Here is a 26982-nt window from a genome sequence, read left to right as displayed (position 1 = left end):
TTGGTTTGAGTCTCTTAAGGAGGCTCTACAGGTGGAGACCCCGTTAGATGATATTTTAGACAGGATTAAAGCTCTTAAGTTGGCTAATTCCTTTATTTCTGACGCCGTTTTTCTTTTAACCAAGCTAACTGCTAAGAATTCAGGTTTTGCCATTCTGGCGCATAGGGCGCTATGGCTTAAGTCCTGGTCAGCAGACGTTACTTCAAAGTCTAAGCTTCTTAACATCCCCTTCAAGGGACAGACCCTATTCGTGTCTGGCCTGAAGGAGATCATCTCTGATATTACCGGAGGAAAAGGTCACGCCCTTCCTCAGGATAGGTCCAACAAATTAAGGGCCTTTCGAAACTTCAAGAGTGGCGCAGCTTCAGCTTCCTCTAATGCAAAAGAAGAGGGAAATTTTGCCCAGTCCAAACCAGTCTGGAGACCTAACCAGGCTTGGAACAAGGGGAAGCAGGCCAAAAAACCTGCTGCTGCCCCTAAGACAGCATGAAGGAGTAGCCCCCGATCCGGGACCGGATCTAGTCGGGGCAGACTTTCTCTCTTCGCCCAGGCTTGGACAAGAGACGTCCAGGATCCCTGGGCACCAGTGTTAATTTTGACGGCAAATTTCAATTTAGTCTTAGTTTTAGTCTTTTGACTAAAATGCCATTTTAGTTTTAGTCGTATTTTAGTCATCTGAATTGTTTTAGTTTTAGTCTAGTTTTAGTCGACTGAATCTCCAGTAAGATTTTAGTCGACTAAAATCTAAGAGGTTTAGTTAAAGTTTAATGCATTATTTAAGCATTTCTCTATAATTTGCAAACTGATTATATACTCCAGGAGTAAACATAACACCTGTTATTATTTATAGTATTAAGGTTTAAACATGCAATACAGAAACAGATTTAGACGTTGTTAAATATGTAACATCTTTATTAAACTTTAAAATATAAAAAAACAAAACTGTATTGGCTGTTTTGAACATATTACCCAATATAAAAACTTTAACAGTTCTCTGTTAATAATTAAAACAAGTATCAAGTAACTCAACACAACAAAAAGTTTCTGCAGCTAGCACAGGCACAGCATAATTTAAACCGATACTCGTGGGTTATTCTTATTTCTATAGGAAGAATCAATTAATTGTTCACAGATTCGAAAAAATTTAGGCAACGATATTAGCACTGCTCTAGAACTTCCAAACTCATTATATACTCCTGGAGTAAAGGTTTATTAATCTGATTTTATTTATGGTATTAAGGTTTGAACATGCAATACATATTTAACAAATTTAACTGTTGTGGTATATAACGTCTTTATTTAGCTTAAAATTTAATAAAATTAAGTTTAGTAAATTTTACAAAAGAGCAGTAATTGGATAGGGATTGATTAACACCTTGCATAAAATGTTTTTGTCAGCACATTTTGATTTAGTTTTAGTCATAGTCTTTTGACTAAAATGTCATTTTGATTTAGTTTTAGTCATAGTCTTTTGACTAAAATGTAATTTTGATTTAGTTTTAGTCATAGTCTTTTTTGACTTAAATGTAATTTTGATTTAGTTTTAGTCATAGTCTTTTGACTAAAATGTCATTTTAGTTTTAGTCGTATTTTAGTCATCAGAATTTCTTTAGTTTTATAGTCATTTTAGTCTAGTTGTAGTCGACGAAATTAACACTGCTGGGCACTAGAGATTGTTTGTTTGTTTCCCAGGGATATCTTCTGGAATTCAAGGGTTCATCTCCAAAGGGGAGATTTCATCTCTCACAACTATCTGCAATCCAGATAAAGAGAGAGGCATTCTTACGTTGCGTTCAAGACCTACTGGTTATGGGAGTGATCCACCCAGTTCCAAGGGAGGAACAGGGGCAGGGTTTCTATTCAAACCTGTTTATAGTTCCCAAAAAAGAGGGAATTTTCAGACCAATCTTGGATCTCAAGATCCTAAACAAATTTCTCAGGGTCCCATCCTTCAAGATGGAGACAATCCGAACCATCCTACCTATGATCCAGGAGGGTCAATATATGACTACCGTGGACTTAAAGGATGCTTATCTCCACATTCCGATTCACAGAAATCATCATCAGTTCCTCAGGTTCGCCTTCTTAGACAGGCATTACCAGTTTGTGGCTCTTCCCTTCGGGTTAGCCACGGCGCCAAGAATCTTTACGAAGGTTCTAAGGTCCCTTCTGGCGTTTCTAAGGCCGCGGGGCATAGCGGTGGCCCCTTACCTAGACGACATTCTGATCCAGGCGTCGACTTTTCAAATCGCCAAGTCCCATACGGACATTGTTCTGGCCTTTCTGAGGTCTCACGGGTGGAAAGTGAACAGAGAAAAGAGTTCTCTCTCTCCTCTCACAAGAGTTTCCTTCCTAGGAACTCTGATAGATTCAGTAGAAATGAAAAAATTTCTGACAGAGGTCAGGATATCAAAGCTTCTAACTTTCTGCCGTGCTCTTTATTCCACTTCTCGGCCGTCAGTGGCTCAGTGTATGGAAATGATCGGCCTAATGGTAGCGGCAATGGACATAGTTCCGTTTGCCCGCCTACATCTCAGACCACTGCAACTTTGCATGCTCAACCAGTGGAATGGGGACTACACAGATTTGTCTCCTCTGTTAAATCTGGATCAAGAGACCAGGGATTCTCGAAGAGTTTCAGAGTTATCTGCCTTACAGTGTGATTCCCCTTATCTGATCTTCCATGCAGATAAGGTAGTTTTTCGTACCAAACCTGGGTTTCTTCCTAAGGTAGTATCTAATAAGAATATCAATCAGGAAATTGTTCCGTCTCTGTGTCCTAATCCTTCGTCAAAGAAGGAACGTCTGTTACACAATCAACGTGGTTCGTGCTTTAAAGTTTTTTATTTACAAGCTACTAAGGATTTTCGTCAAACATTGTTTGTTGTCTACTCTGGAAGGAGGAGAGGCCAAAAGGCTTCGACAACTTCTCTTTCTTTTTGGCTGAGAAGCATAATTCGGTTAGCTTATGAGACTGCTGGCCAGCAGCCTCCTGAAAGAATTACAGCTCATTCTACTAGAGCGGTAGCTTTCACATGGGCTTTTAAACATGAGGCCTCTGTTGAACAGATTTGTAAGGCGGCGACTTGGTCTTCGCTTCAAACTTTTTCTAAATTCTACAAATTTTATACTTTTGCTTCCTCGGAGGCTATATTTGGGAGAAAGGTCTTACAGGCAGTGGTGCCTTCCGTTTAAGTTCCTGCCTTGTCCCTCCCTTCATCCGTGTCCTAAAGCTTTGGTATTGGTATCCCACAAGTAATGGATGAACCCGTGGACTGGATACAACTTACAAGAGAAAACAAAATTTATGCTTACCTCATATATTTTTCTGTTGTGGGGTATCCAGTCCACGGCCCGCTCTGTCACTTTAAGGCAAGTGTTTTTACTTTTAAAACTACAGTCAACACTGCACCCTATAGTTTCTCCTTTTTCTTACTTGTCTTCGGTCGAATGACTGGAGGTGGGGGTTAGGGGAGGAGCTATATAGACAGCTCTGCTGTGGGTGTCCTCTTTGCAACTTCCTGTTGGGAAGGAGAATATCCCACAAGTAATGGATGAACCCTTGGACTGGATACACCACAAGAGAGAGAAATTTATCAGGTAAGCATAAATTTTGGGTTTTTTTGGTTTGTGATCTGGAGAATCTATAAAAAGATACCCTTTTAACTCCGTCATTACGGAGTGTTGAAGATGGACAGTTTGTGACCTCTGATCTGAAAAATGCACATTCATACTCATATGTTTGCAGTTAAAGGGCCATAAAAGTCTAAATTAAACTTTCATGATTCAGATAGTGTACAATACTTTTAAATTCCACCTTATAAAATTTAGATTTTTCTCTTTCCATTTTTTTTAAGCATATTTACATATCCTTTAGGAGCAGTAATGTAACACTGGGAAATAGCTGGTGGCTACATACATTTTCTTTTTTTTTTTCCCCTTTTCAATAGCTCACCAGGTGTATTCAGCTAGTTTTCAGTAGTACACTGCTACTCCTGAAGCTGATTTTAACTATGTGTTGAATCCCTTTGCAAGGCAGCATATACAGCATTTTATTTTTGCACTTATTCCTTTTAAGGTCCTTATTTAAATGGTCAGTATATCCCAATTTTCATTTAACTGCATGTAATAGACACTCCTATAAAGAAGAATATCCACCGACCTTTTAAAAACTTACGTAGAAGCTCCCAGTTTAGCGCTGTTGATGAGGTTAGACTGGGACACCCTGTGAAAAAGCGGCTTGGAAAGCAGACACTCCCCCTTCATATGAAAAGATAGATTGCACAATCAGGAGCCAGGGTGAATTTGTAAATGCGCGTGTACAGCTGATACTTTGGGGCTTGGTTAGGAGTCTGAATAGCACAATGTTATTAAAAAGAGAATAAGCAAAACTATACATTGTTGCAAAAACCCTACCAGAAGAGCTATATAAATGGATAATCTACAAAACATTTATGGAAAGAAAAATCTAGTGTACAATGTCCCTTTATAGAAGAGCAGTTTACTTAAAGTGAATGTAAATTTTGATGCTAAAGTGCCTGGTTTTTAAAACTTTGATTAAAAACAGGGGCACTTTAATTCATCAAAATTTACATTTCACTCCTGTTGTGACAAGAAACTTACCTTTTAAACTTCACAGCACCTCCAGCTTCCTCCGGTCTCACAAGCCATTTCTGATGTCAGAAATGATTGATAGGTCATCCTCCAATCACAGCTTTCCCCCGGGGGATTCAGTGTCTGATTCACTGCTGTGATTGGAGGAAGCTGGATGCCTCATTTTAGACCCAGGAAGAGGCTTTGAAACGGGTGGAGAAAGCTGGAGCTGCTGTGAAGATTAAAAGGTAAGTTTTTTTTCACAACAGGAGTGAAATTAAAATTTTGATGAATTAAAGTGCCCCTGTTTTTAATCAAAGTTTTAAAAACCGGGCACTTTAGCATCAAAATTTACATTCACAATGGTTGATTAATGGAATAGGTTTCAATGTAGTTGGGAGGGTCAAATACTGTGTTTGATTTGAAGGATGCTTTGGATACCTAAGGCTTACACTTCAGATGGAAATATGAGCAGACTCGCTGGAGTTTCTGGTTCTTATCTGCCATCAAAATATTTTTCAGTGATTAACCATTTCAATTTGTAGCTTCCTATTTAGGTTTGCTCCATACATCCAGACATCCTCCAGAGAACTGGCTTCCCAACATACTCATGCCATTGTTCCACCTAATGTCTGCAAGGTGTGCAAACTGATGTTTGTTTTGCAACAAAAATAATTATGCTGTTTATCAGTATATTTTATTGGCTCATACACTTGATTTGATTTTGACTATTTGTGGCTAATACCATTTAATGTCTGAAGCAGTTCTGTACTGAACATCCTACAATAATCAACATTAGGATCTGTAGTTAATATAATACTTTAACTCTAAGCATTTGCTTTCAGAATTGTCCCTCAATGATGATATAGTGTAATCCATAAAGAATTTTTGAATTGTGTCTTAAGGCATCCTTACTAAAATACAGAGGGGTCAATGTTTTGTTTTAGACTTTAGGATGCCCAGAGTGTTATAGAAGATCAAGTGAAGGAAACAGGACATGGTCTTCTCACTTGAGTAATAGGTTGGCATGTGAACTATGGCTTCTGTTGTGGATGTTTGAACAGTACCTGCAGTGCTTTCTGGGTCGCAGGTTCTTGCATGGCAGTGTAACTGCTGAAACTATAATTCTAAAATGTTAGCTTCTTTAACAAGGTCCCTTCACTTTTTCAGCTTGTAAAGATCATCTCAGAGTATTGATGATAGTTCCATTTTTGTGAGTCATTCAGACATTCAAGTCATTGTAAAATGTGTCTGCTTCTTGACTTTATAAGACATTAGGGATAAAGGCCTTCAGGCTTATTCAAAAGATTTAGTATTTATTTTGTTGTTGTTGTTTTGTTTTGTTTTTGCCTTATGCACTTCAGCATTTGTGAGTTATAATGCAGAGACTTCTAAACATTATCCATTGCGAATTTTATAGAGCAAGGGACAGTAAAATGTGTGCATTTGTCCACCACTTGTGCTTCAAATAGTATTTTATAATACAATATTGTGCCTTTTGGAACACAGTTAGTATGACCATAATAAATTATATATTGTGTAAACCGTGTCTTTCAAGTAAAGTATTCTAACTACTGTATATTTAAATGTGCCAAATTTAGGATTACTTAAAGGGCCAGTAAACCTAGAAAATAATGTTATATAATTCTGCACATAGTGCTAGCTTTATGTAACATAATATTGCTGGTGAAATTTTTATTAAAAAAGAGGGTTTTTCAGACCCGCCCTCTGTGCTCTACTGAGCGGGTCTGGTTTTCCCTCTGAGCGCATTTGGGCAGCTGTCTAGTCGCAGCCCGGCCCGATCGCGCCATTACACTCAATGTAACTCGCTCCCGCTGTCAGACAGAGCAGGAGAGAGCTACATTGAGTGTAATGGCGCGATTGGGCCGGGCTGTGACTTGACAGCTGCCCAGATGCGCTCAGAGAGAAAACCAGACCCGCTCAGTAGAGCACAGAGGGCGGGTCTGAAACCCCCTTTTTTTTTTTTTTTTTTTTTTTTTTTTTAATAAAAAATTTCACCAGCAATATTCTGTTACATAAAGCTAGCACTAATATAATGTTATATAATTCTGCACTATGTGCAGAATTATATAACATTATTTTCTAGGTTTACTGGCCCTTTAAAGGGAAAGTAAAGGTGAATAATAAATCTCCATATATAGTTTTTGCTTGAAAGTTATTGCTTACTATTCAAATTTGCTATGTCATATGTTAAAAAAAACCTTTGAGCTGACAGAGGACTATTTAATGGAATCTACTGTGTGTGCACTATAGAAAAACTATTGGATCGTGAAGTGGTCTTGCCATTGGCTAAACCACAAGCTGCTAATTTAAATGGTTATTTAAAACGAAACTCTGCTGTCATGGGAGTAGTAGGAGGACCTTCTTCTTGACAAAATAAAAAGTAATTTTTAACATATAAGAATACATATTTGAATAGTCTCTACAGAGCTACTATAACTTCCTTATTCACCTTTACTATCTGTTCAAATTGCATAATGTTCAAAGCTTTAAAACATAACTACTAATGATATGTTTTTAAGTTGACAATGGATGATGCAGAATATGTGGCTATTTGCTTACAGGTTGTGATACTTCAGTTGCACCTGTTCTCTTCCTTTTGTAGTTCTGTCTGTTAGCCTGTGGCTTTCTAACTTTCTTGGCTGTACTTGGTGGATACATTCCTGGTCTTGTACTTTCGTACCTGATGCGTAAGTAAATTAAATTAAATTTTTCTTATGCCTTGAATACATTTTATGTGTTGAGTCAGAGTGTTAATAGCAAGTAAAAGACAACCAAATAGAATTTTCTTTCCTAAGATATGGTGAGTCCACGGCTTGAGTAATTACTGTAGGGAATATCACTCCTGGCCAGCAGGAGGAGGCAAAGAGCACCACAGTTAAACTGCTAAGTATCACTCCCTTACCCACAACCCCCAGTCATTGTCTTTGCCTTCGGTGCATGGAGGAGGTCATTCCTTGCAGTCGGGTAGTGGTGGCTTCAAGGAAGTTAGGAACTTTTCCTAACGATTGCTGCCCTAGTTTAGAAAGCCAGAGTTGGCTACTCTGTTCTTTCTTTTTCAAAGGTCTCTGAAGAACTGTGTCTTTTCATACCTTGTAACTGTCTACATGCCGGACAGCGGATCAGGTAAGTGCTTTTTCTTTCATGTAATTGGCAAGAGTCCATGAGCTAGTGACGTATGGGATATACAATCCTACCAGGAGGGGCAAAGTTTCCCAAACCTCAAAATGCCTATAAATACACCCCACACCACACCCACAATTCAGTTTTACAAACTTTGCTTCCTATGGAGGTGGTGAAGTAAGTTTGTGCTAAGATTTCTACATTGACATGCGCTTCTCAGCATTTTGAAGCCCGATTCCTCTCAGAGTACAGTGAATGTCAGAGGGACATGAAGAGTATTGCCTATTGAATGCAATGATTTTCCTAACAGGGGTCTATTTCATAGGTTCTCTGTTATCGGTCGTAGAGATTCATCTCCTACCTCCCTTTTCAGATTAACGATATACTCTCATATACCATTACCTCTACTGATAACTGTTTCAGTATTGGTTTGGCTATCTGCTATATGTGGATGGGTGTCTTTTTGGTAAGTATGTTTTTTATTACTTAAGACACCTCAGCTATGGTTTGGCACTTTATGCATTTATATAAAGTTCTAAATATATGTATTGTACTTTAATATTTGCCATGAGTCAGGTTCATGTATTTCCTTTTGCAGACTGTCAGTTTCATATTTGGGGAAGATTAACATATTAAGAAATATTTTTTCTTACCTGGGGTTTAGTCTTTTTTTCAAATGGACAATTTTGCTTTATATGTTGTTTTTTATTTTACATTTTGCAAGATGTCTCAATCTGATCCTGCCTCAGAAGTATCTGTGGGAACTTTGCTGCCTGATGTCGGTTCTACTAAAGCTAAGTGCATTATATTTCCGAATGTCATTTGTATTGGTTATCATGATAAACTTTTACATGCAGATATTGTGTCCATCAGTAAATAGTACATTGTCTGTTGTTGTTCCTTCAACTTTTAATGTACTTGTTATACCTATGAAATATAAAGAATTGTTACTGATTCTGTTCAGAAGGCTTTGTCTGCTATTCTGCCTTCTAATTATTATAAGGTCTTTTAAAACTTCTCATAAGGTTGATGAAATTTCAAATGACCAACAACATAATGAATTATCCTTTTCTGATGAGGATCTATCTGATTCAGAAGATCCTACCTCAGATATTGACACTAACAAACCTACTTATTTATTTTAAATTAAGTATTTTTCGTTCTTTGTTAGAAGTGTTAATTATTTTTGGATATTGTGGAAACTAGTACTTTTGATATTAGAACTAGTAAATTCTGTTTTTAAACCTCCTGTGGTTACTCCAGAGGTTTTTTTCCTATTCCTGATGCTATTTCTGATATGATTTATAAGGAATGGAATATGCCGGGTACTTCTTTTTTCTCTTGTAAGATGTATCAAGTCCATGGATTCATCCATACTTGTGGGATATTCTCCTTCCTTATAGGAAGTGGCAAAGAGAGCACCCACAGCAGAGCTGTCTATATAGCTCCTCCCTTAGCTCCACCCCCCAGTCATTCTCTTTGCCTACTCTAAGTACTAGGAAGGTTAAAGTGAGTGTGGTGACAAAAATGTTAGTTTTTATTTTCTCAAGCAAAAGTTTGTTATTTTAAATGGTACCAATGTTTATTATTTACTCTCTGGCAGAAAAGGGATGAACATTTTTGCAAGGAAGATGATGATCTTAGCACTTTGTAACTAAGATCCACTGCTGTTCTCACAAGGGCTGAAGAGCACAGGAAAACCTCAGTTGGGGGAAATGGTTTGCAGGCTAAACTGCATTGAGGTATGTTCAGTCTATTTTTTTCTAGACAGACTGTGTTATTTTTAGAAAAGGCTGGCAATATCCCCATGAGGGAAGGGTAAGCTGTATTCAGACACTAGTAGGAATCCCAGCTTGCATAAAGGGCTCATTAGTTTCTGGTGACACTGATAGGAAAAAACGTTTTTGTTTTTATTGCAAATATAACATTTTTTGAGGGACTTTAAGGGGTCTTTGTGGCTTGTTTAAGGGTTATTAATCCACATGGCTAGCTTAGGAAACACTCTGTTGTGTTTCTTTTAGGCCCCATAACATAGAGTGAGGTGGGAGGGGCCTATTTTCGCGCCTCAGTTGCGCAGTTTCTTTTCCTCAGAGACATCCAGCTGCTTCTCAAGAGGTTCCTACTGTGTTTGAGGGCTGTAAAGAAGTTTTTTTCCCCACAAATCGTTCCTAAAGGGCAGGTAGGCGCCACAGCAGAGCTGTGGCAAGGTGCTGAACGTTTTTTTACCGTTTTTGATGTTTTGTCAATCCGGTTTTTACATTAAGGGGTTAATTGTTTATTTGCATAGTTGTGCAAAGTTACTAAGGTTTTATGATGCTACTGTAAAAATGTCGTTGTTTACTGCTTTTTTACACTGTTTTGCAGAGTTTGTGCAGCTTTTTTCTCTTAAAGGCACAGTACCGTTTTTTTCTAAACTGTTATTTGCTTTGATTAAAGTGTTCTCCAAGATTGCTTGTTACATTACTAGCCTGTTTAACATGTCTGACACCAAGGAAAATCCTTGTTCAATGTGTTTAGAAGCCATTGTGGAACCCCTCTTAGAATGTGTCCCACTTGCACGGATATGTCTATAAATTATAAAGAGCATATTTTAGCACTTAAAAATATTGCAATAGATGATTCTCAGACAGAAGGAAATGAGGGTTTAACATCTAGCTCTCCCCAAGTGTCACAACCAGTAACGCCCACACAAATGACGCCTAGTACCTCTAGTGCATCAAATTCATTTACTTTACAAGACATGGCCACAGTTATGAATACAACCCTCACAGAGGTTTTATCCAAACTGCCTGGTTTACAAGGAAAGCGTGACAGCTCTGGGTTAAGAACAAATGCTGAGCCGTCTGACGTTTTAGTAGCCGTATCCGATATACCCTCACAATGTTCTGAAGTAGGGGTAAGGGATTTGTTATCTGAGGGAGAAATTTCTGATTCAGGAAAGACGCTCCCTCAGACAGATTCTGATATAACGGCCTTTAAATTTAAGCTTTAACACCTCCGCTTATTGCTCAGGGAGGTATTAGCGACTCTAGATGATTGTGACCCTATAGTGGTCCCAGAGAAATTGTGTAAAATGGACAAATACTTAGAGGTTCCTGTTTACACTGATGTTTTTCCAGTCCCTAAGAGGATTGTGAATATTGTTACTAAGGAGTGGGATAGACCAGGTATTCTGTTCGCTCTCCCTCCTGTTTTTAAGAAAATGTTTCCCATATCTGACACCATGCGGGACTCGTGGCATACAGTCCCTAAGGTGGAGGGAGCTATTTCTACTCTGGCTAAGTGTACAACTATACCTATCGAATACAGTTGTGCTTTCAAAGATCCTATGGATAAAAAATTAGAGGGTCTCCTGAAGAAAATTTTTGTTCATCAAGGTTTTTTTCTCCGTGCATTGTTCCTGAAACTACTGCAGCTGCTTTCTGGTTCGAGGCTCTAGAAGAGGCTCTTCAGATGGAGGCTCTAGAAGAGGCTCTTCAGATGGAGACTCCATTAGAGGATATTATGGACAGAATTAAGGCCCTTAAGTTGGCTAATTCTTTCATTACAGATGCCGCTTTCCAACTGGCTAAATTGGCGGCAAAGAATTTGGGTTTTGCCATTTTAGCACGCAGGGTGTTATGGCTTAAGTCCTGGTCTGCTGATGTGTCATCAAAATCTAAACTTTTGAACATCCCTTTCAAAGGAAAGACCCTATTCGGGCCTGAACTGAAAGAGTTTATTTCAGACATCACTGGAGGGAAAGGCCATGCCCTCCCTCAGGATAAAACAAATAAAATGAGGACCAAACAAAATAATTTTCGTTCCGTTCGGAACTTCAAGGGTGGTCCCGCTTCAGCTTCCCCTGCTGCAAAGCAAGAGGGGAATTTTGCCCAATCCAAGTCAGTCTGGAGACCTAACCAGGCTTGGAACAAGGGTAAACAGGCCAAGAAGCCTGTAGCTGCCTCTAAGACAGCATGAAGGGGTAGTCCCCAATCCGGGACCGGATCTAGTAGGGGGCAGACTCTCTCTCTTCGCTCAGGCTTGGGCAAGAGATGTTCATGATTCCTGGGCCTTAGAAATTGTGTCCCAGGGATATCTTCTGGACTTCAAAGACTCCCCCCCAAAGGGGAGATTTCACATTTCTCAATTGTCTGCAAACCAGAAGACCTACATACCATGGGAGTAATCCACCCAGTTCCAAAGCGGAACAAGGGCTAGGGTTTTACTCAAACCTGTTTGTGGTTCCCAAAAAAGAGGGAACTTTCAGACCAATCTTGCATCTCAAAATTCTAAACAAATTTCTCAGAGTACCATCATTCAAGATGGAGACTATTTGGACTATTCTACCGTTGATCCAGGAGGGTCAATATATGACTACCGTGGACTTAAAGGATGCGTATCTACACATCCCTATTCACAGAGATAATCATCAATTCCTCAGATTCACCTTTCTGGACAGACATTACCAGTTTGTGGCCCTTCCCTTCGGGTTGGCCACGGCTCCCAGAATTTTCACAAAGGTGCTAGGGTCCCTTTTGGCGGTTCTAAGACTGTGGAGCATAGCAGTTGTGCCTTATCTAGACGACATCTTAATTCAGGCGTCGACTTTCCAGCTAGCCAAGTCTCACACGGACATCGTGTTGGCTTTTCTGAGATCTCACGGGTGGAAGGTGACCATAAAAAAGAGTTCTCTCTTCCCTCTCACAAGAGTTTCCTTCCTAGGGACTCTGATAGACTAGGTAGAAATGAAAATATTTCTGACGGCGGTCACAAAATCAAAACTCTTAACCACTTGCCGAGCTCTTCGTTCCATTCCTCAGCCATCAGTGGCTCAGTGTATGGAGGTAATCGGACTCATGGTAGCGGCAATGGACATAGTTCCTTTTGCCCGCCTACATCTCAGACCACTGCAACTATGCATGCTCAAACAGTGGAATGGGGATTATGCAGATTTATCTCCTCAACTGCATCTGGACCAGGAGACCGGAGATTCTCTTCTCTGGTGGTTGTCTCAGGACCACCTGTCTCAGGGAATGTGTTTCCGCAGGCCAGAGTGGCTCATAGTAACGGCAGATGCCAGCCTGCTAGGCTGGGGTGCTGTCTGGAACTCCCTGAAAGCACAGGGCTTATGCTCTCGGGAGGAAACGCTACTCCCGATAAACATTCTAGAACTGAGAGCGATATTCAATGCGCTTCAGGCGTGGCCTCAGCTAGCTGTGGCCAAATTCATCAGAATTCAGTCGGACAACATCACGACTGTAGCTTATATCAATCATCAAGGAGGAACACGGAGTTCTCTAGCGATGATGGAGGTAACCAAAATAATCCGATGGGCGGAGGATCACTCTTGCCATCTCTCAGCAATCCATATCCCAGGGGTAGAGAACTGGGAGGCGGATTTCCTAAGTCGTCAGACTTTTCATCCGGGGGAGTGGGAGCTCCATCCGGAGGTATTTTCCCAGCTGACTCAGCTATGGGGCACACCAGAATTGGATCCGATGGCGTCCCGTCAGAATGCCAAACTTCCTCGTTACGGGTCCAGGTCCCGGGATCCCCAGGTGGTACTGATAGATGCTCTAGCAGTGCCCTGGTCCTTCAATCTGGCCTATGTATTTCCACCGTTTCCTCTCCTCCCACGTCTGGTTGCCAGAATCAAGCAGGAGAGAGCTCCGGTGATTCTGATTGCACCTGCGTGGCCACGCAGGACTTGGTATGCAGACCTAGTGGACATGTCATCGGTTCCACCGTGGACTCTGCCAATGAGGCAGGACCTTTACGCATCCAAATCTAATTTCTCTGCGTCTGACTGCTTGGAGATTGAACGCCTGATTCTATCAAAGCATGGGTTCTCTGAGTCGGTCATTGATACCCTGATTCAAGCTAGAAAGCCTGTCACCAGGAAGATCTATCATAAGATTTGGCGCAAATATTTTTATTGGTGTGAATCCAAGGGTTACTCACGGAGTAAGATTAGGATTCCTAGAATATTGTCCTTTCTCCAAGAAGGATTGGAGAAGGGATTATCAGCTAGTTCCTTAAAAGGACAAATATCTGCTTTGTCTATTCTTTTACACAAACGTCTGGCAGACGTTCAAGCGTTTAGTCAGGCCTTGGTCAGGATCAAGCCTGTATTTAAACCTGTTGCTCCGCCATGGAGCCTAAACTTATTTCTTAAAGTTCTTCAAGGGGTTTCGTTTGAACCTATGCATTCCATAGATATTAAGCTTCTATCTTGGAAGGTTTTGTTTTTAGTAGCTATCTCTTCGGCTCGAAGAGTTTCTGGCCAGCAGCCTCCTGAAAGAATTACTGCTCATTCTACTAGAGCAGTGGCTTCCACATGGGCTTTTAAAAATGAGGCTTCTGTTGAACAGATTTGTAAGGCGGCGACTTGGTCTTCCCTTCATACTTTTTCCAAATTTTACAAATTCGATACCTTTGCTTCTTCGGAGGCTATTTTTGTGAGAGAGGTTCTACAAGCAGTGGTTCCTTCCGTTTAAGGTACCTGTCTTGTCCCTCCCTTCATCCGTGTCCTAAAGCTTTGGTATTGGTATCCCACAAGTATGGATGAATCCGTGGACTCGATACATCTTACAAGAGAAAACATAATTTATGCTTACCTGATAAATTTATTTCTCTTGTGATGTATCGAGTCCACGGCCCGCCCTGTTTATTTAAGACAGGCAGTATATTTTTATTTAAAAAACTTCAGCCACCACTGCACCCTATAGTTTCTCCTTTTTCTTCCTAGCCTTCGGTCGAATGACTGAGGGTGGAGCTAAGGGAGGAGCTATATAGACAGCTCCCTTTGCCACTTCCTGTAAGGAAGGAGAATATCCCACAAGCATGGATGAATCCGTGGACTCTATACATCACAAGAGAAATAAATTTATCAGGTAAGCATAAGTTATGTTTTTCCTTCTTCAAGGTTTTAAAAATTGTATCCTTTACTAGCAATTAATATAGAGTTTGGGAAAAGATCCTCAAGTTGATGGTGCTATTTCTTTTCTTGCTGAACATACCTCTATTCCTATGGAAGATAGTACTTAAGTTCCTTTAGACAGGAAACTTGAATCTTTTCTAAGGAAAGCTTATTTATATTCAGGTTGTCTCAGGCCTGCAATTTCTTTGGCTGATGTTGCAGCTGCATCAACATTTTTGTTGGTGAATTAGCGCAACAAGAATTGGATTCTGATTTATCTAGCATTGTTGGCTTACTGCAACATACTAATCAAGGGGCTTCGTTTGTTCGCTAACCTGGTCTATGTTCACTTCAGATGCAAGTCTTTCAGGTTGGGGAGCTGTTTTGGTTTGGAAATCTCAAGAGGCGAGATTACCAATCAATTTTTTAGAACTCCGTGCAATTCTCAGACCTCTTCAGTTTTGGCCTCTGTTGAAGAGAGAACCGTTCATTTGTTTTCAGACAGACAATATCACAACCAGTGGCATTTGTCAATCGCCAGCGTAGGACTTACAGTCCACAAGCTATGAAGAAGTATCTCGGATACTTGCTTGGGTGGAATCTAGCTCCTGTCTAATTTCTGCGGTGCATTTCCCAGGTATAGACATTGGGAGCCGGATTATTTCAACCATCAGACTTTACATCCAGGGGGGTGGTCCCTCCATCCAGATGTGTTTCCTCATCTAAACATGAGACTTCCCAGATGCCTGTCCAGGTCCAGGGATTTTCAGGCGGAAGCAGTGGGTGCACTGACACTTCTTTGGTGTTTTCAACCTGCTTATATTTTCCCGCCTCTAGTCCTTCTTCCAAGAGTGATCTCCAAAATAATCATGGAACAATCGTTTTGTGTTGCTGGTGGCTCCAGCATGGCCTCACAGGTTTTGGTATACAGGTCTTGTTCGGATGTCCAGTTGCCAACTTTGGCCACTTCCGTTAAGGCCAGACCTACTGTTTCAAGGTTCGTTTTTCCATCAGGTCCTCAAATCATTAAATTTAAAGGTATGGAAATTGATCGCTTAGTACTAAGTCATAGGTTTCTCTGACTCAGTGATTAATACTATGTTACAAGCTTGTAAATCTGTCTCTAGAAAGATTTATTATCAAGTTTGGAAGACTTACATTTCTTGGTGTTCTTCTTATTAATTTTCTTGGCATTCTTTTAGAATTGTAAGAATTTTACAGTTTCTTCAGGATGGTTTGGATAAGGGTTTGTCTGCAAGTGCTTTGAAGGGACAAATCTTTGTTCTTTCTGTTTTATTTCCGAGAAAGATTGCTAAACTTCCTGATATTCACTGTTTTGTACAGGCTTTAGTTCACATTAAGCCTGTCATTAAATCAATCTCTCCTCCTTGGAGCCTTAATTTGGTTTTTGAGGCCTTTACAGGTTCCTCCATTTTTAACCTATGCATTCTTTGGACATTAAACTACTTTCTTGGAAAGTGTTGTTCCTTTTGGCCATCTCTTCTGCTAGAAGAGTTTCTGAGCTATCTGCTCTTTCTTGTGAATCTCCTTTTCTGATTTTTCATCAGGATAAGGCGATTTTGCGGACTTCATTTACATTTTTTTCCTGAAGTTGTGAATTCTAACAACATTTGTAGAGAAATTGTTGTCCCTTTCTTGTGTCCTAATCCTAAGAATTCTTTGGAAAGATCCTTACATTCTTTGGATGGGGGTGAGAGCTTTAAAATATTATTTTGAAGCCGCTAAAGATTTCAGGAAGACTTCTAGTCTATTTGTTATATTTTCTGGTCCTAGGAAGGTCAGAAGGCTTCTTGGTTAAAGCTTTTGATTCTTCAAGCTTATTGGAGTTGGGTCAGAGAACTACAGCTCATTCTACTAGATCAGTCTCCACTTCGTGGGCTTTTAAGAATGAAGCTTCAGTTGATCAAATTTGCAAGCGGCAACTTGGTCTTCTTTAAATTAATTTACTAAATTCTACCGTTTTGTTGTATTTGCTTCTTCAGAATCAGTTTTTGGTAGAAAAGTTCTTCAGGCAGCTGTTTCAATTTGATTCATCTGCTGATGTTTTAAGTTTTTCTTGTCATTTGAAGAATAAACTTATATTTTGGGTTGTGGATTATTTTTTCAGCTGAAAATGGCTGTTTATTTTTATCCCTCCCTCTCTAGTGACTCTTGCATGGAGTTCCACATCTTGGGTATTGATATCCCATACGTCACTAGCTCATGGACTCTTGCCAATTACATGAAAGAAAACATAATTTATGTAAGAATTTACGAGATAAATTCATTTCTTTCATATTGGCAAGAGTACATGAGGCCCACTCTTTTTATGGTGGTTATGATTGTTTTTTTGTATAAAGCACAATTATTTCCAAATTCCTTTGTTGATGCTTTTTACTCCTTTCTTTATCACCCCACTACTTGGAAATTCGTTAAACTGAATTGTGGGTGTGGTGAGGGGTGTATGTATAGGCATTTTGAGGTTTAGGAAACTTTGCCCCTCCTGGTAGGATTGTATATCCCATACGTCACTAGCTCATGGACTCTTGCCAATATGAAAAGAAATTAATTTATCTTGTAAATTCTTACATAAATTATGTTTTCTTCCAGTTGGGGAGACCACACTTAACAAATTAAAAGACACTGCTTTTTTATTGGGACATAGATAATCCTGTTGTATGCCCCAAGGCAGATGTCATCACAGAAAATGCAGCCTTCTGCAGAAAGATTGGGTCCTACAGATGCAGAGCATTGAGCTGAAGCGTTCCTCTTGGCATGCTATTAAATTCCTTTACAACTAACTGCAAGTCAGTTCCTCCTCACCTCTGCATGCCTCACACTGCATATCTGATTATAGTGGCTTCACTGCTAGCCTTTAACCCCCATCCTAGAAGCCATGGGGTTAACATCTGCATTTGTTTATTAGCTGTGGAGGAGGTCTTTTTCCTCCCCCCCCCCCCACACACACACACACACACACAGGACTACTTAGCCTTTCCAGTGTGGGAGGCGAATGGCAGAGTGGCTACTTCCTGCAAGCCTGCGGAGGCTTGATTTATATCCGTTTAGTACAACAGCCCTCACTTCAAAGAAACAGTGTTGTGGTGAGGCTCTTATCAAATAGTTATGCTGAGCTTATATGAAATGTTGATGTTACCTTGTGGAGAGGTTTTTTTTGTTTTGTTTTTTCTTGTTTGTTTGCTGTTATAGCAGTCTGATTTAAGAGAGGATACAAATGTTTAAAATTAGCATTTTGAAAATGTGATGTTGCTTGTACTTTTTAGTGGCTAGTATAGTTAAAACATGTCCTTTTTGCTTTGGAAAATGTTTAAAATTTAGTGAAATAATTATTTATATATACATGTCTGTGATACCCCAGTAACTGATTCAAAAGATACAAGTATTCACATTTGTTGCTCACAAGTGTTTCTGTATCTAACATTTTACCTTATAAACTTTTGCTTGTTCATTTAGGAGCTTCTTAAAGGGACACTACACCCAAATTTTTTATTTCATGATTCAGATAGAGCATGACATTTTAATCAACTTTCTAATTTACTCCTAAATTTTTCTTCGTTCTCTTGCTATTTAGGAATGTAAATCTTAGCATCCAGCCCATTTTAGGTTCAGCACCATGGATAGTGCTTTCTTATTAGAGGCTGACATTTACCCACCAATAAGCAAGCACCAATAACCCAGGTTCTCAACTAAAGATGGGCCGGCTCCTATGTATCACATTCCTGCTTTTTAAATAAAGATAGCAAGAGAACAAAGAAAAATGTATAATAGGAGTAAATTGGAAAGTTGCTTAAAATTGCATGCTCTATCTTTGGGGTTTAGTGTCCCTTTAAGGAGCACACTCTTTTCATAATACAGGCAGTCCCCGGGTTACAGACATCCGACTTAAGTACAACTCATACTTACAAACAGATAAAATAGAGCTTTATTGCCAATCCTTCTTTACAGGATAAACCAAAATACTCAAAATCCAATTGTCACAAGGACAGAAAGTGATGTGAAATTTTCTGAACAGTGGCACAGATAGCAAAACAAACTTTTCCCTATGCTTTCCAAAACTAAAAAAATGTTTGGCTAGAGTTTCACCTAAATAAAGTGCCTGTTCCAACTTACATACAAATTCAACTTAAGAACAAACCTACAGAACCTATCTTGTTCGTAACCTGGGGACTACCTGTAGTACACAAATTATTAGGAACATTGAACATCAGCCCTAATTTACTGTATTACTCGCAGATGAAATTAGGTTATAATTGTTTTCCCTTTGTTTGTAAACAAACAAACATCATCTTCCTGCAGACACATAACATGGCGATTTTAGTAATAAAATTATAAGATCTTCCATGTCCCTGCATTAATTACTAATAAATAAATATATATATATTTATTTAAGCTTGCCTCCTAGCATTTGCAAAGCTCTTACTCCTGAATTAAAGAAGTTAAAGGGACATGAAACCCACATTTTTTCTTTCTTTCATGATTTAGAAAGAACATGCAATTTTAAACAACTTTTCTAATTTACTTCTATTATCTAATTTGCTAAATTCGCTTTATATCCTTTTATTGAAAAGCATATCTAGATAGGCTTAGTAGCTGCTGATTGGTGGCTGCACATAGATGCCTTGTGTGATTGGCTCACCCATATGCATTGCTATTTCTTCAAGAAAGGCTATCTAAAGAATGAAGCAAATTAGATAATAGAAGTGAATTGGAATGTTGTTTAAAATTGTATTCTCTATCTGAATCATGAAAGAAAACTTTTGGGTTTAGTGTCCCTTTAATGTGAGCAATGCACCTTTTTATTACAGTTAACCTTCTAATTATGTAATGTTAGACCAAAAGCAAAGGGAAAAAAAAAATATTTGAGACATTTTAAAAACATTACACAATTTTATTTTTCTCGGGCAGCTAATTTGCAATGCTATATATTATAAAACTTTAAAAAAATACTTTACTCTCCAGTTAATCAACACATTGCAATTTAGTTGGTGCTTTAGTTTAAATGCCTAATTTAAAATCAAATTTCATTTCAAAATGACCTGCAGAAAAATATTAATTAAAAAATTCTCATCGCAGAAAGTGGAAATAAGTTCTGCCTCTGGGGTTGTATGGGTTACACTGGGGCATGAAGCAGGCACTGTAGCATGTGTTAGACTAACATTTTAAACTCTTTTAAAAAGAAAGGGTAAAATGTTTTTATTAGGCTTTATTTTCTGACACATTTACTTGATAAAACAATAGAAGTTTAAACTGAAAGTAAGGCTGAATTTTCTATTTCAGCAGCTTATTCATTTCCCCTTTGCTTTAAAATAAAACGATGCAACATTTTAAACTGTCTATTTTTTAAAAAAAAAACGGTTATTTCTGGTACTCCGTGTACCAGGAAGCTATTTTTAGTGCCTCTCTGTGTCGCAGCTTTACTTCATAACGTTTCTCAGGAAAGAGTTGGTTTTTCTCCATTTCTGGGTGATCCAGTCTTAATTGGTAGCGGTAAGGCACCTCAGTAATTGAGGTGTGGGGTTGCCTGAGGGGTATTTTAGAAGTTTATTTGATATTTATTAAATGTTTTTTCTTAACTTTTCTCACATAATTTTAGCTTGGGGTCGATCCTAATTTGGGATAAAATTTAAAGTATATTTTTTCCTTAGCTTATTTTAATTGAATTTTAAAATCTTTGAAACTTATCTTTACAAGTTTATTTACTGTTTCACAACATGTCTGATATGGAGATAGAGCCTTCTCTCATGAATTCATGCTTATTATGTTTAGATGCTCCTATGCAATTTTGTTCTTCATGTTTCAAGAAAAACTTGCAAAATAAATGTAATTTTTTTTAGCCTAATGTCTCTCAGGATGATGCTGTTAAAATAATACCTCCGCTTTCTCCTGCTACATTCCAAGCCTCAATGGAGTCACATGCAGTGCCCTGCAGTTCTTCTATAACTCCTAGTGAAGTTTATTAAAAAGCAGAAATTGCTGTCCAGGTATCTTCAGCGGTATCTGCAGCATTAGCTGCAATTCCCAGATTACAGGGAAAACGCAAGAGGAAATATAGAAATTCAGAAAGTAAGGTGCCTTTCCTCAGTTCTGCTTCCCAAATTGCCCTTTTTCATAAGTCTGATGAGAAAGATACATCGGGACTTTCTGAGGGTGAAATCTCAGATTCAGACAGTATAATTCCTTCTCCTGAGACTGAGGTGGTATCCTTCAGATTTAAGCTTGAACACCTTCATCTATTCTTAAAGGAGGTTTTAGCTACTTTGGATGACTCCGATACCACTGTCGTTGTCACTCCTAAGAAATCTAGTAAACTTAATAGTTTATTTGATGAACCTTCCACTTCGGAGGTTTTTCCTGTGCCGGACCGTGCTAGGGAGATTATCTCAAAGGAATGGGAGAAACCAGGGGTGTGTCTTTCCCCATCTCCCATTTTTAAGAAAATCTTTCCTGTCGAGGACTCCATTAAAGACCCTTGGTATACTGTACCCAAAGTTGAAGTGGCTAATTCCACTCTAGCTAAGAGAACCACTATTCCTTTTGAGGATAGCTGCTCTTTTAAGGTTCCGATGGACAAGAAGCTGGAGGCTTATTTGAAAAAGATTTATGTTCATCAAAGTCTCCAATTGCAACCTGCGGTGTGTATTGCCACCGTGACTAGTGCGGCATCTTATTGGTTTGACGCCTTGTCTGATTCTCTTCAGGTAGAGACTTCCATGGATGAAATTCAGGATAGGATTAAAGCTCTTAAGTTGTCCGATTCCTTTATTGCAGATACCATTTTACAGGTTGTTAGACTAGGAGCTAAAACTTCTAGTTATCTCTGATATTATGGGTGGAAAAGGGTCTTTTCTACCTTAAGATAAGAAGAATAGGCCTAAAGGACGTCCGAGTAAATTTTCGTTCCTTTCATAAATTCAGAGGAAAGCCTTCCCCTTCTTCTTACAAGCAGGAACATCCAAGTCTTCTTGGAAACCCAGTCAGTCTTGGAACAAGGGGAAACAATCAAAGAAACCAGCAGCTGATTCCAAACCAGCATGAAGGGTTTGCCCCCGATCCGGGATCGGATCAGGTGGGGGGCAGACTTTCTCAGTTCTCTCAAGCCTGGATACAAGATTCCCAGATCCCTGGACTGTGGACATGGTTTTCCAGGGTTACAAATTGGAATTTGACTTTTCCTCCCCAGAGGCAGATTCATCTCTCAAGATTATCTGCAGACCAGATAAAGAGAGGCATTCTTGAAATGTATACAACATATTTCCTCCCTGTGAGTGATAGTTCCAGTGCAGGAACAGGGTCTCGTTTCTACTTCAACCTTTTTGTGGTTCCCAAAAAATAGGGAACTTTCTGTCCCATTCTAGACTTGAAGTGTCTAAACAAGTTTCTCAAAGTTCCATCCTTCAAGATGGATACTATACACTCCATTCTTACTTTAATACAAGAGGGTCAGTTCATGACAACCATAGACCTAAAGGATGCGTATCTTCATGTTCCTATTCACAGGGACCATCACAGATTCCTGAGATTTGTCTTTCTGGACAAACATTTCCAGTTCGTGGCCCTTCCATTTGGTCTAGTCATGGCTCCCAGAATTTTTTCAAAGGTTCTGGGGGCTCTTTTGGCAGTGATCCGTTCTCGTGGAATTGCTGTGGCACCCTACCTGGATGACATATTGGTTCAGGCGCCATCTTTTCAACAAGCAAAATCTCACACAGAGATATTGTCTTTTCTTCGTTCCCACGGATGGAATGTGAATCTGGAAAAAAGCTCCCTTTCCCCTGCTACAAGAGTAGTGTTCTTAGGGACCGTAATAGATTCTCTATTGATAAAGATTTTTCTGACAGAGGTCAGGAAAAACAAAATAATTTCCTCTTGCCTCTCTCTTCAGGCTACTGCTCATCCTGCAGTGGCTCAATGTATGGAGGTAATCTGTCTGATGGTGGCTTCCATGGAGGAGGTTACTCTAATTGTTCAGTGGGCAGAGACCCACAATTGCTGTCTGCCACCCACATTCCAGGAGTAGACAACTGGGAAGCGGACTTTCTGAGCAGACAGACTTTTCATCCCGGGTAGAGGAAACTCCATCTGGAGGTGTTTTCCAGCTTAGCCCTCAAATGGGGGGTGCAGGTGTTAGATCTGATGGCGTCCCTTCAGAACGCCAAGCTTCCAAGCTACGGTTCAAGGTCAAGAGATCCGAAGGCCGTTCTGATAGATGCTCTGGCGGTTCCTTGGGTTTCAGGTTGGCATACCGGTTTCCTCCGTTTGCTTTCATTGCGCATATCAAACAGGAGAGGGCGTTTGCAGACCTAGTGGAGATGTCATCTCTCCCACCTTGGAGACTGCCTCTGAGGAAGGACCTCCTGATTCAGGGTCCCTTCCTTTATCCAAATCTCGTTTCTCTGAAGCTGACTGCTTGGAGATTGAACGCCTTATTCTGTCTAAGCATGGATTTTCTGAGTCGGCCATTGAGACCATGATTCAGACTCGCAAGCCTGTTACTAGAAAGATTTACCATAAGATATGGAGTAAATATCTTTATTGGTGTGAAGTCAAGGGCTACTCTTGGAGTAGAATTAGAATTCCTAGAATTTAATCTTTTCTTCAGGAAGGCCTTGAGAAGGGATTGTCAGTCAGTACCCTTAAGGATCAGATTTCTGCTTTATCAGTTTTACTACATAAACGTTTGACTGTTGTGCCAGATGTGCAATCTTTTTGTCAGGCCTTGGTCAAAATCTGGCCTGTCTATTAAATCTTTTGCTTCTCCTTGGAGCCTTAACCTCGTTCCTAAAGTTTTACAGCTGGCTCAGTTTGAGCCGTTGCATTCCATAGACATTAAGTTGTTATCTTGGAAGGTTTTGTTGCTTGTTATCTCTTCTGCTCGAAGAGTCTCTCTCGAAACTCTCAGTTCTGCAGTCTGATTCCCCTTATCTTATTTTTCATGCCGATATTGCGGTTCTTCGTACTAAAGTAACAAGATATTAGGTAAAGTAGTACTAATGGTAAGTACCTATAGGTGCCAAATATTTTTGTAATTAACCAGCACCTGTTAGGGGGGGCAATATAGCACTAAGGAGACTCATAGATAAATGAGTTACAAAGTCTGTAACAAAAAAGATTACCGCTTACTCTCTATGATAACTGTTGATTGCCAATAGCTTGTAAATGTGTGTTATATTCTGAGATCAGTTGTGCTATGTTAGTGAAACAAGTCCGTTAAATGTTAATCTAGCCCCCGCTATAGAAGGGGCTTAAGCAGACAGAATCTATTACACTGAATAGCTGTGCAAAAGTTAACTATGCAATTAAGGACTTTATAATTACAGATAGAGTATTAGCTTTAATCTTGCAATCTGACATCCCACATATTAACAGGTCCTCTTGTTACAGAATTATTTCTGAATTTATTAATAGCCGGCTGCAAAAAATATTGTTTGTATTTAACTGCTTGATATTATACAAACCAAGTACAATGTTTCATATTTAGATACATGACTCTCAGAGGTATTATTCACATACCTATGCTATATATTGATATCAAGAGAGTTCAAGCAGACAGAATCTATTACATTGAGCAGCTATGCTAAACTTAACTGTGCAAGCAAGGACTTTATAATTACAGATAGAGTATTAGCTAGATAGCTTTAATCTCATAACCTGACATTCCACATATTAACAGGTCCTCTTGTTACAGCATTATTTTTAAATTTATTAATAGCCGGCTACAAAAGATATTGTTTGTATCTGACTGCTTGATATTTTACAAACCAAGTACAATATTTCATATCTAGATACATGATTCTCAGAGGTGTTATTCACACACACACCTATACTAAATATTAATATCTAGAGATTTTAAGCAGGCAGAATCTATTACACTGAACAGCTGTGCTAATAGTTGACTGTGCAAGCAAGGACATTATAATTACAGATAGAGTATTAGCTAGATAGCTTTAATCTCATAATCTGACATCCCACATAACAGATCCTCTTGTTACAGAATTATTTCTGAATTTATTAATAGCCGGCTACAAAAAGATAATGTTTGTATATGACTGCTTGATATTATACAAACCAAGTATAGTGTTTCACATCTAGATACATGATTGATTCTCAGAGGTATTATTCACACATCTATGCTATATATTGATATCTAGAGAGTTTGATTGAATCTTTAAAGCAATAAAGATAAAGTATGAATGGTTTAAAATAGGGTTGCACCGATACCATTTCTCCAACATTGGTGTGTCCGGTCCACGGCGTCATCCTTACTTGTGGGATATTCTCTTCCCCAACAGGAAATGGCAAAGAGTCCCAGCAAAGCTGGTCACATGATCCCTCCTAGGCTCCGCCCACCCCAGTCATTCTCTTTGCCGTTGCACAGGCAACATCTCCACGGAGATGGTTAAGAGTTTTTTGGTGTTTAAATGTAGTTTTATTCTTCTATCAAGTGTTTGTTATTTTAAAATAGTGCTGGTATGTACTATTTACTCTGAAACAGAAAAGGATGAAGATTTCTGTTTGTAAGAGGAAGATGATTTTAGCAGACAGTAACTAAAATCGATTGCTGTTTCCACACAGGACTGTTGAGATGAAGTAACTTCAGTTGGGGGAAACAGTTAGCAGTCTTTTCTGCTTAAGGTATGACTAGCCATATTTCTAACAAGACCATGTAATGCTGGAAGGCTGTCATTTCCCCTCATGGGGACCGGTAAGCCATTTTCTTAGTTAAACATAAAAGAATAAAGGGCTTCAAAAAGGGCTTAAAAACTGGTAGACATTTTTCTGGGCTAAAACAATTGCTTTACTAGGCATATTATGCAGATTCTAACTAATTATTGGTATTATAATCTTGGGGAATGTTTAGAAAAACGGCAGGCACTGTGTTGGACACCTTTTCCAGATGGGGGCCTTTCTAGTTATAGACAGAGCCTCATTCTGGGACTGTATAGGGGTTAAATGTAAAAACGGCTCCGGTTCCGTTAATTTAAGAAATTTGGTGTGCAATACTTTTAATGCTTTAAGACACTGTGGTGAAATTTTGGTGAATTTTTTTTTTTTTAATAATAGTTTTTTATTGAGATTTTTCCAGGAAACAGCAAAAAGTTTACAAGCTTGAAAAAACACAATTGATATGTACACAATGTTTTCATTCCTTCCCATAAGTAAGAACTGGCTGAAATACAGCTAAGCATATGGAGAATACACATATCCAAACAAAAGCAAGAGGCTATGGACAGAATTCACACTACAACACATTCTTAAAAGGTAATAACTGTCTGAGATTCATACAAACAAATTGTGTATACATATATTAAAATAGAAGAGGGAATCTATGCTCAGTGATTGCACAATAATACGTTCTTAAAGGCAATATCTGTCTGGAAAACAAATAATCAAGTTGTATAATATAAAACCTCAGTTTTCTTTTAAGCGTAGATCACTAGAGTAACTACATCACCGGCCACTTTTGGACCGACCAAAACATAAAGAATAAATTAAATGGTAGTTACATATTGACCACTCTTGGGTCACTAGAAAAATAGGGGCCTCCTAACTGATATATGGAAGTATATTTTACATTGCTGGAGGTAATAGGACTAGAATGGTAAACAAATGGTATGGCGTAAAACATTAAATATATGAAAAGCAACAACTGTTGATGTAGAAAGTTTCAACACTAAAGGATAAAATGGGTATAAGAGTTGCTATTTAAGTGCCAGATTAGTATGCAATAATGTAGTGTGATGGAGGAGGTCTGTAATACAATTTAACCCTTTAAATATCCAGCTTGTACATAAGTATCTTACTTACACACATGGATATTTTGCAAAACATAATGTGTCTCACAGTACAATCGTATGCTGATAATATAGATGACCTAAGGCTATGAGCTGCAGGACGAGATAGTAGTTGGAATGGACAAAAACATAATGAATAACAACTGCAGAAAATAGTCTATGACGTGGGGAGACGCTTGTAGTAAACATGTTGTGGGCAATAACTTCTAACTTTCTCCCTCTTGTGTAGCTTTTTTATGAATAGACAAAGCTATGGTATATGGGATAACCTGTAGGAGTTTCTGATTAAGAGTCTCTTTGTGGCATTTAAGCTCGAGGGAGCATATATGCTGGGAGTTAAAGCTTGGTGCATACATATCTTTTGCAGAGAATAGCTATACAAACAGTGACCAAGCTGATCTATCCATAATGTGCGCAGCAAGTAAAAACATTATGCTCTATATACCATGAAATAACTAAACATCCTAGCAATGTTATGGAATTATTGTAGAAGTTATTGAGTGATTACATGAGATAACTAACTAACTTAAA

General features: G+C 38.9%; 1 protein-coding gene across 2 annotated transcripts in view; it reads left to right on the top strand.

The window, feature by feature from the left end:
• RETREG3 (reticulophagy regulator family member 3) overlaps positions 1-26982 on the top strand; it is a 92093-nt gene that overhangs the window by 40488 nt on the left and 24623 nt on the right. For both annotated transcript variants that reach the window (XM_053699337.1, XM_053699329.1), the window contains exon 5: positions 7220-7304. In XM_053699337.1, coding sequence (XP_053555312.1) covers positions 7220-7304 — 85 coding nt within the window. The remainder of the gene's footprint in view (positions 1-7219; positions 7305-26982) is intronic.

The sequence above is a fragment of the Bombina bombina genome, chromosome 1, assembly GCF_027579735.1.
Source record: "Bombina bombina isolate aBomBom1 chromosome 1, aBomBom1.pri, whole genome shotgun sequence".
NCBI classification, from domain to species: Eukaryota; Metazoa; Chordata; class Amphibia; order Anura; family Bombinatoridae; genus Bombina; species Bombina bombina.
The sequence above is the reverse complement of the archived record's forward strand: the minus strand, read 5'-3'. Positions and strand labels throughout refer to the sequence as shown.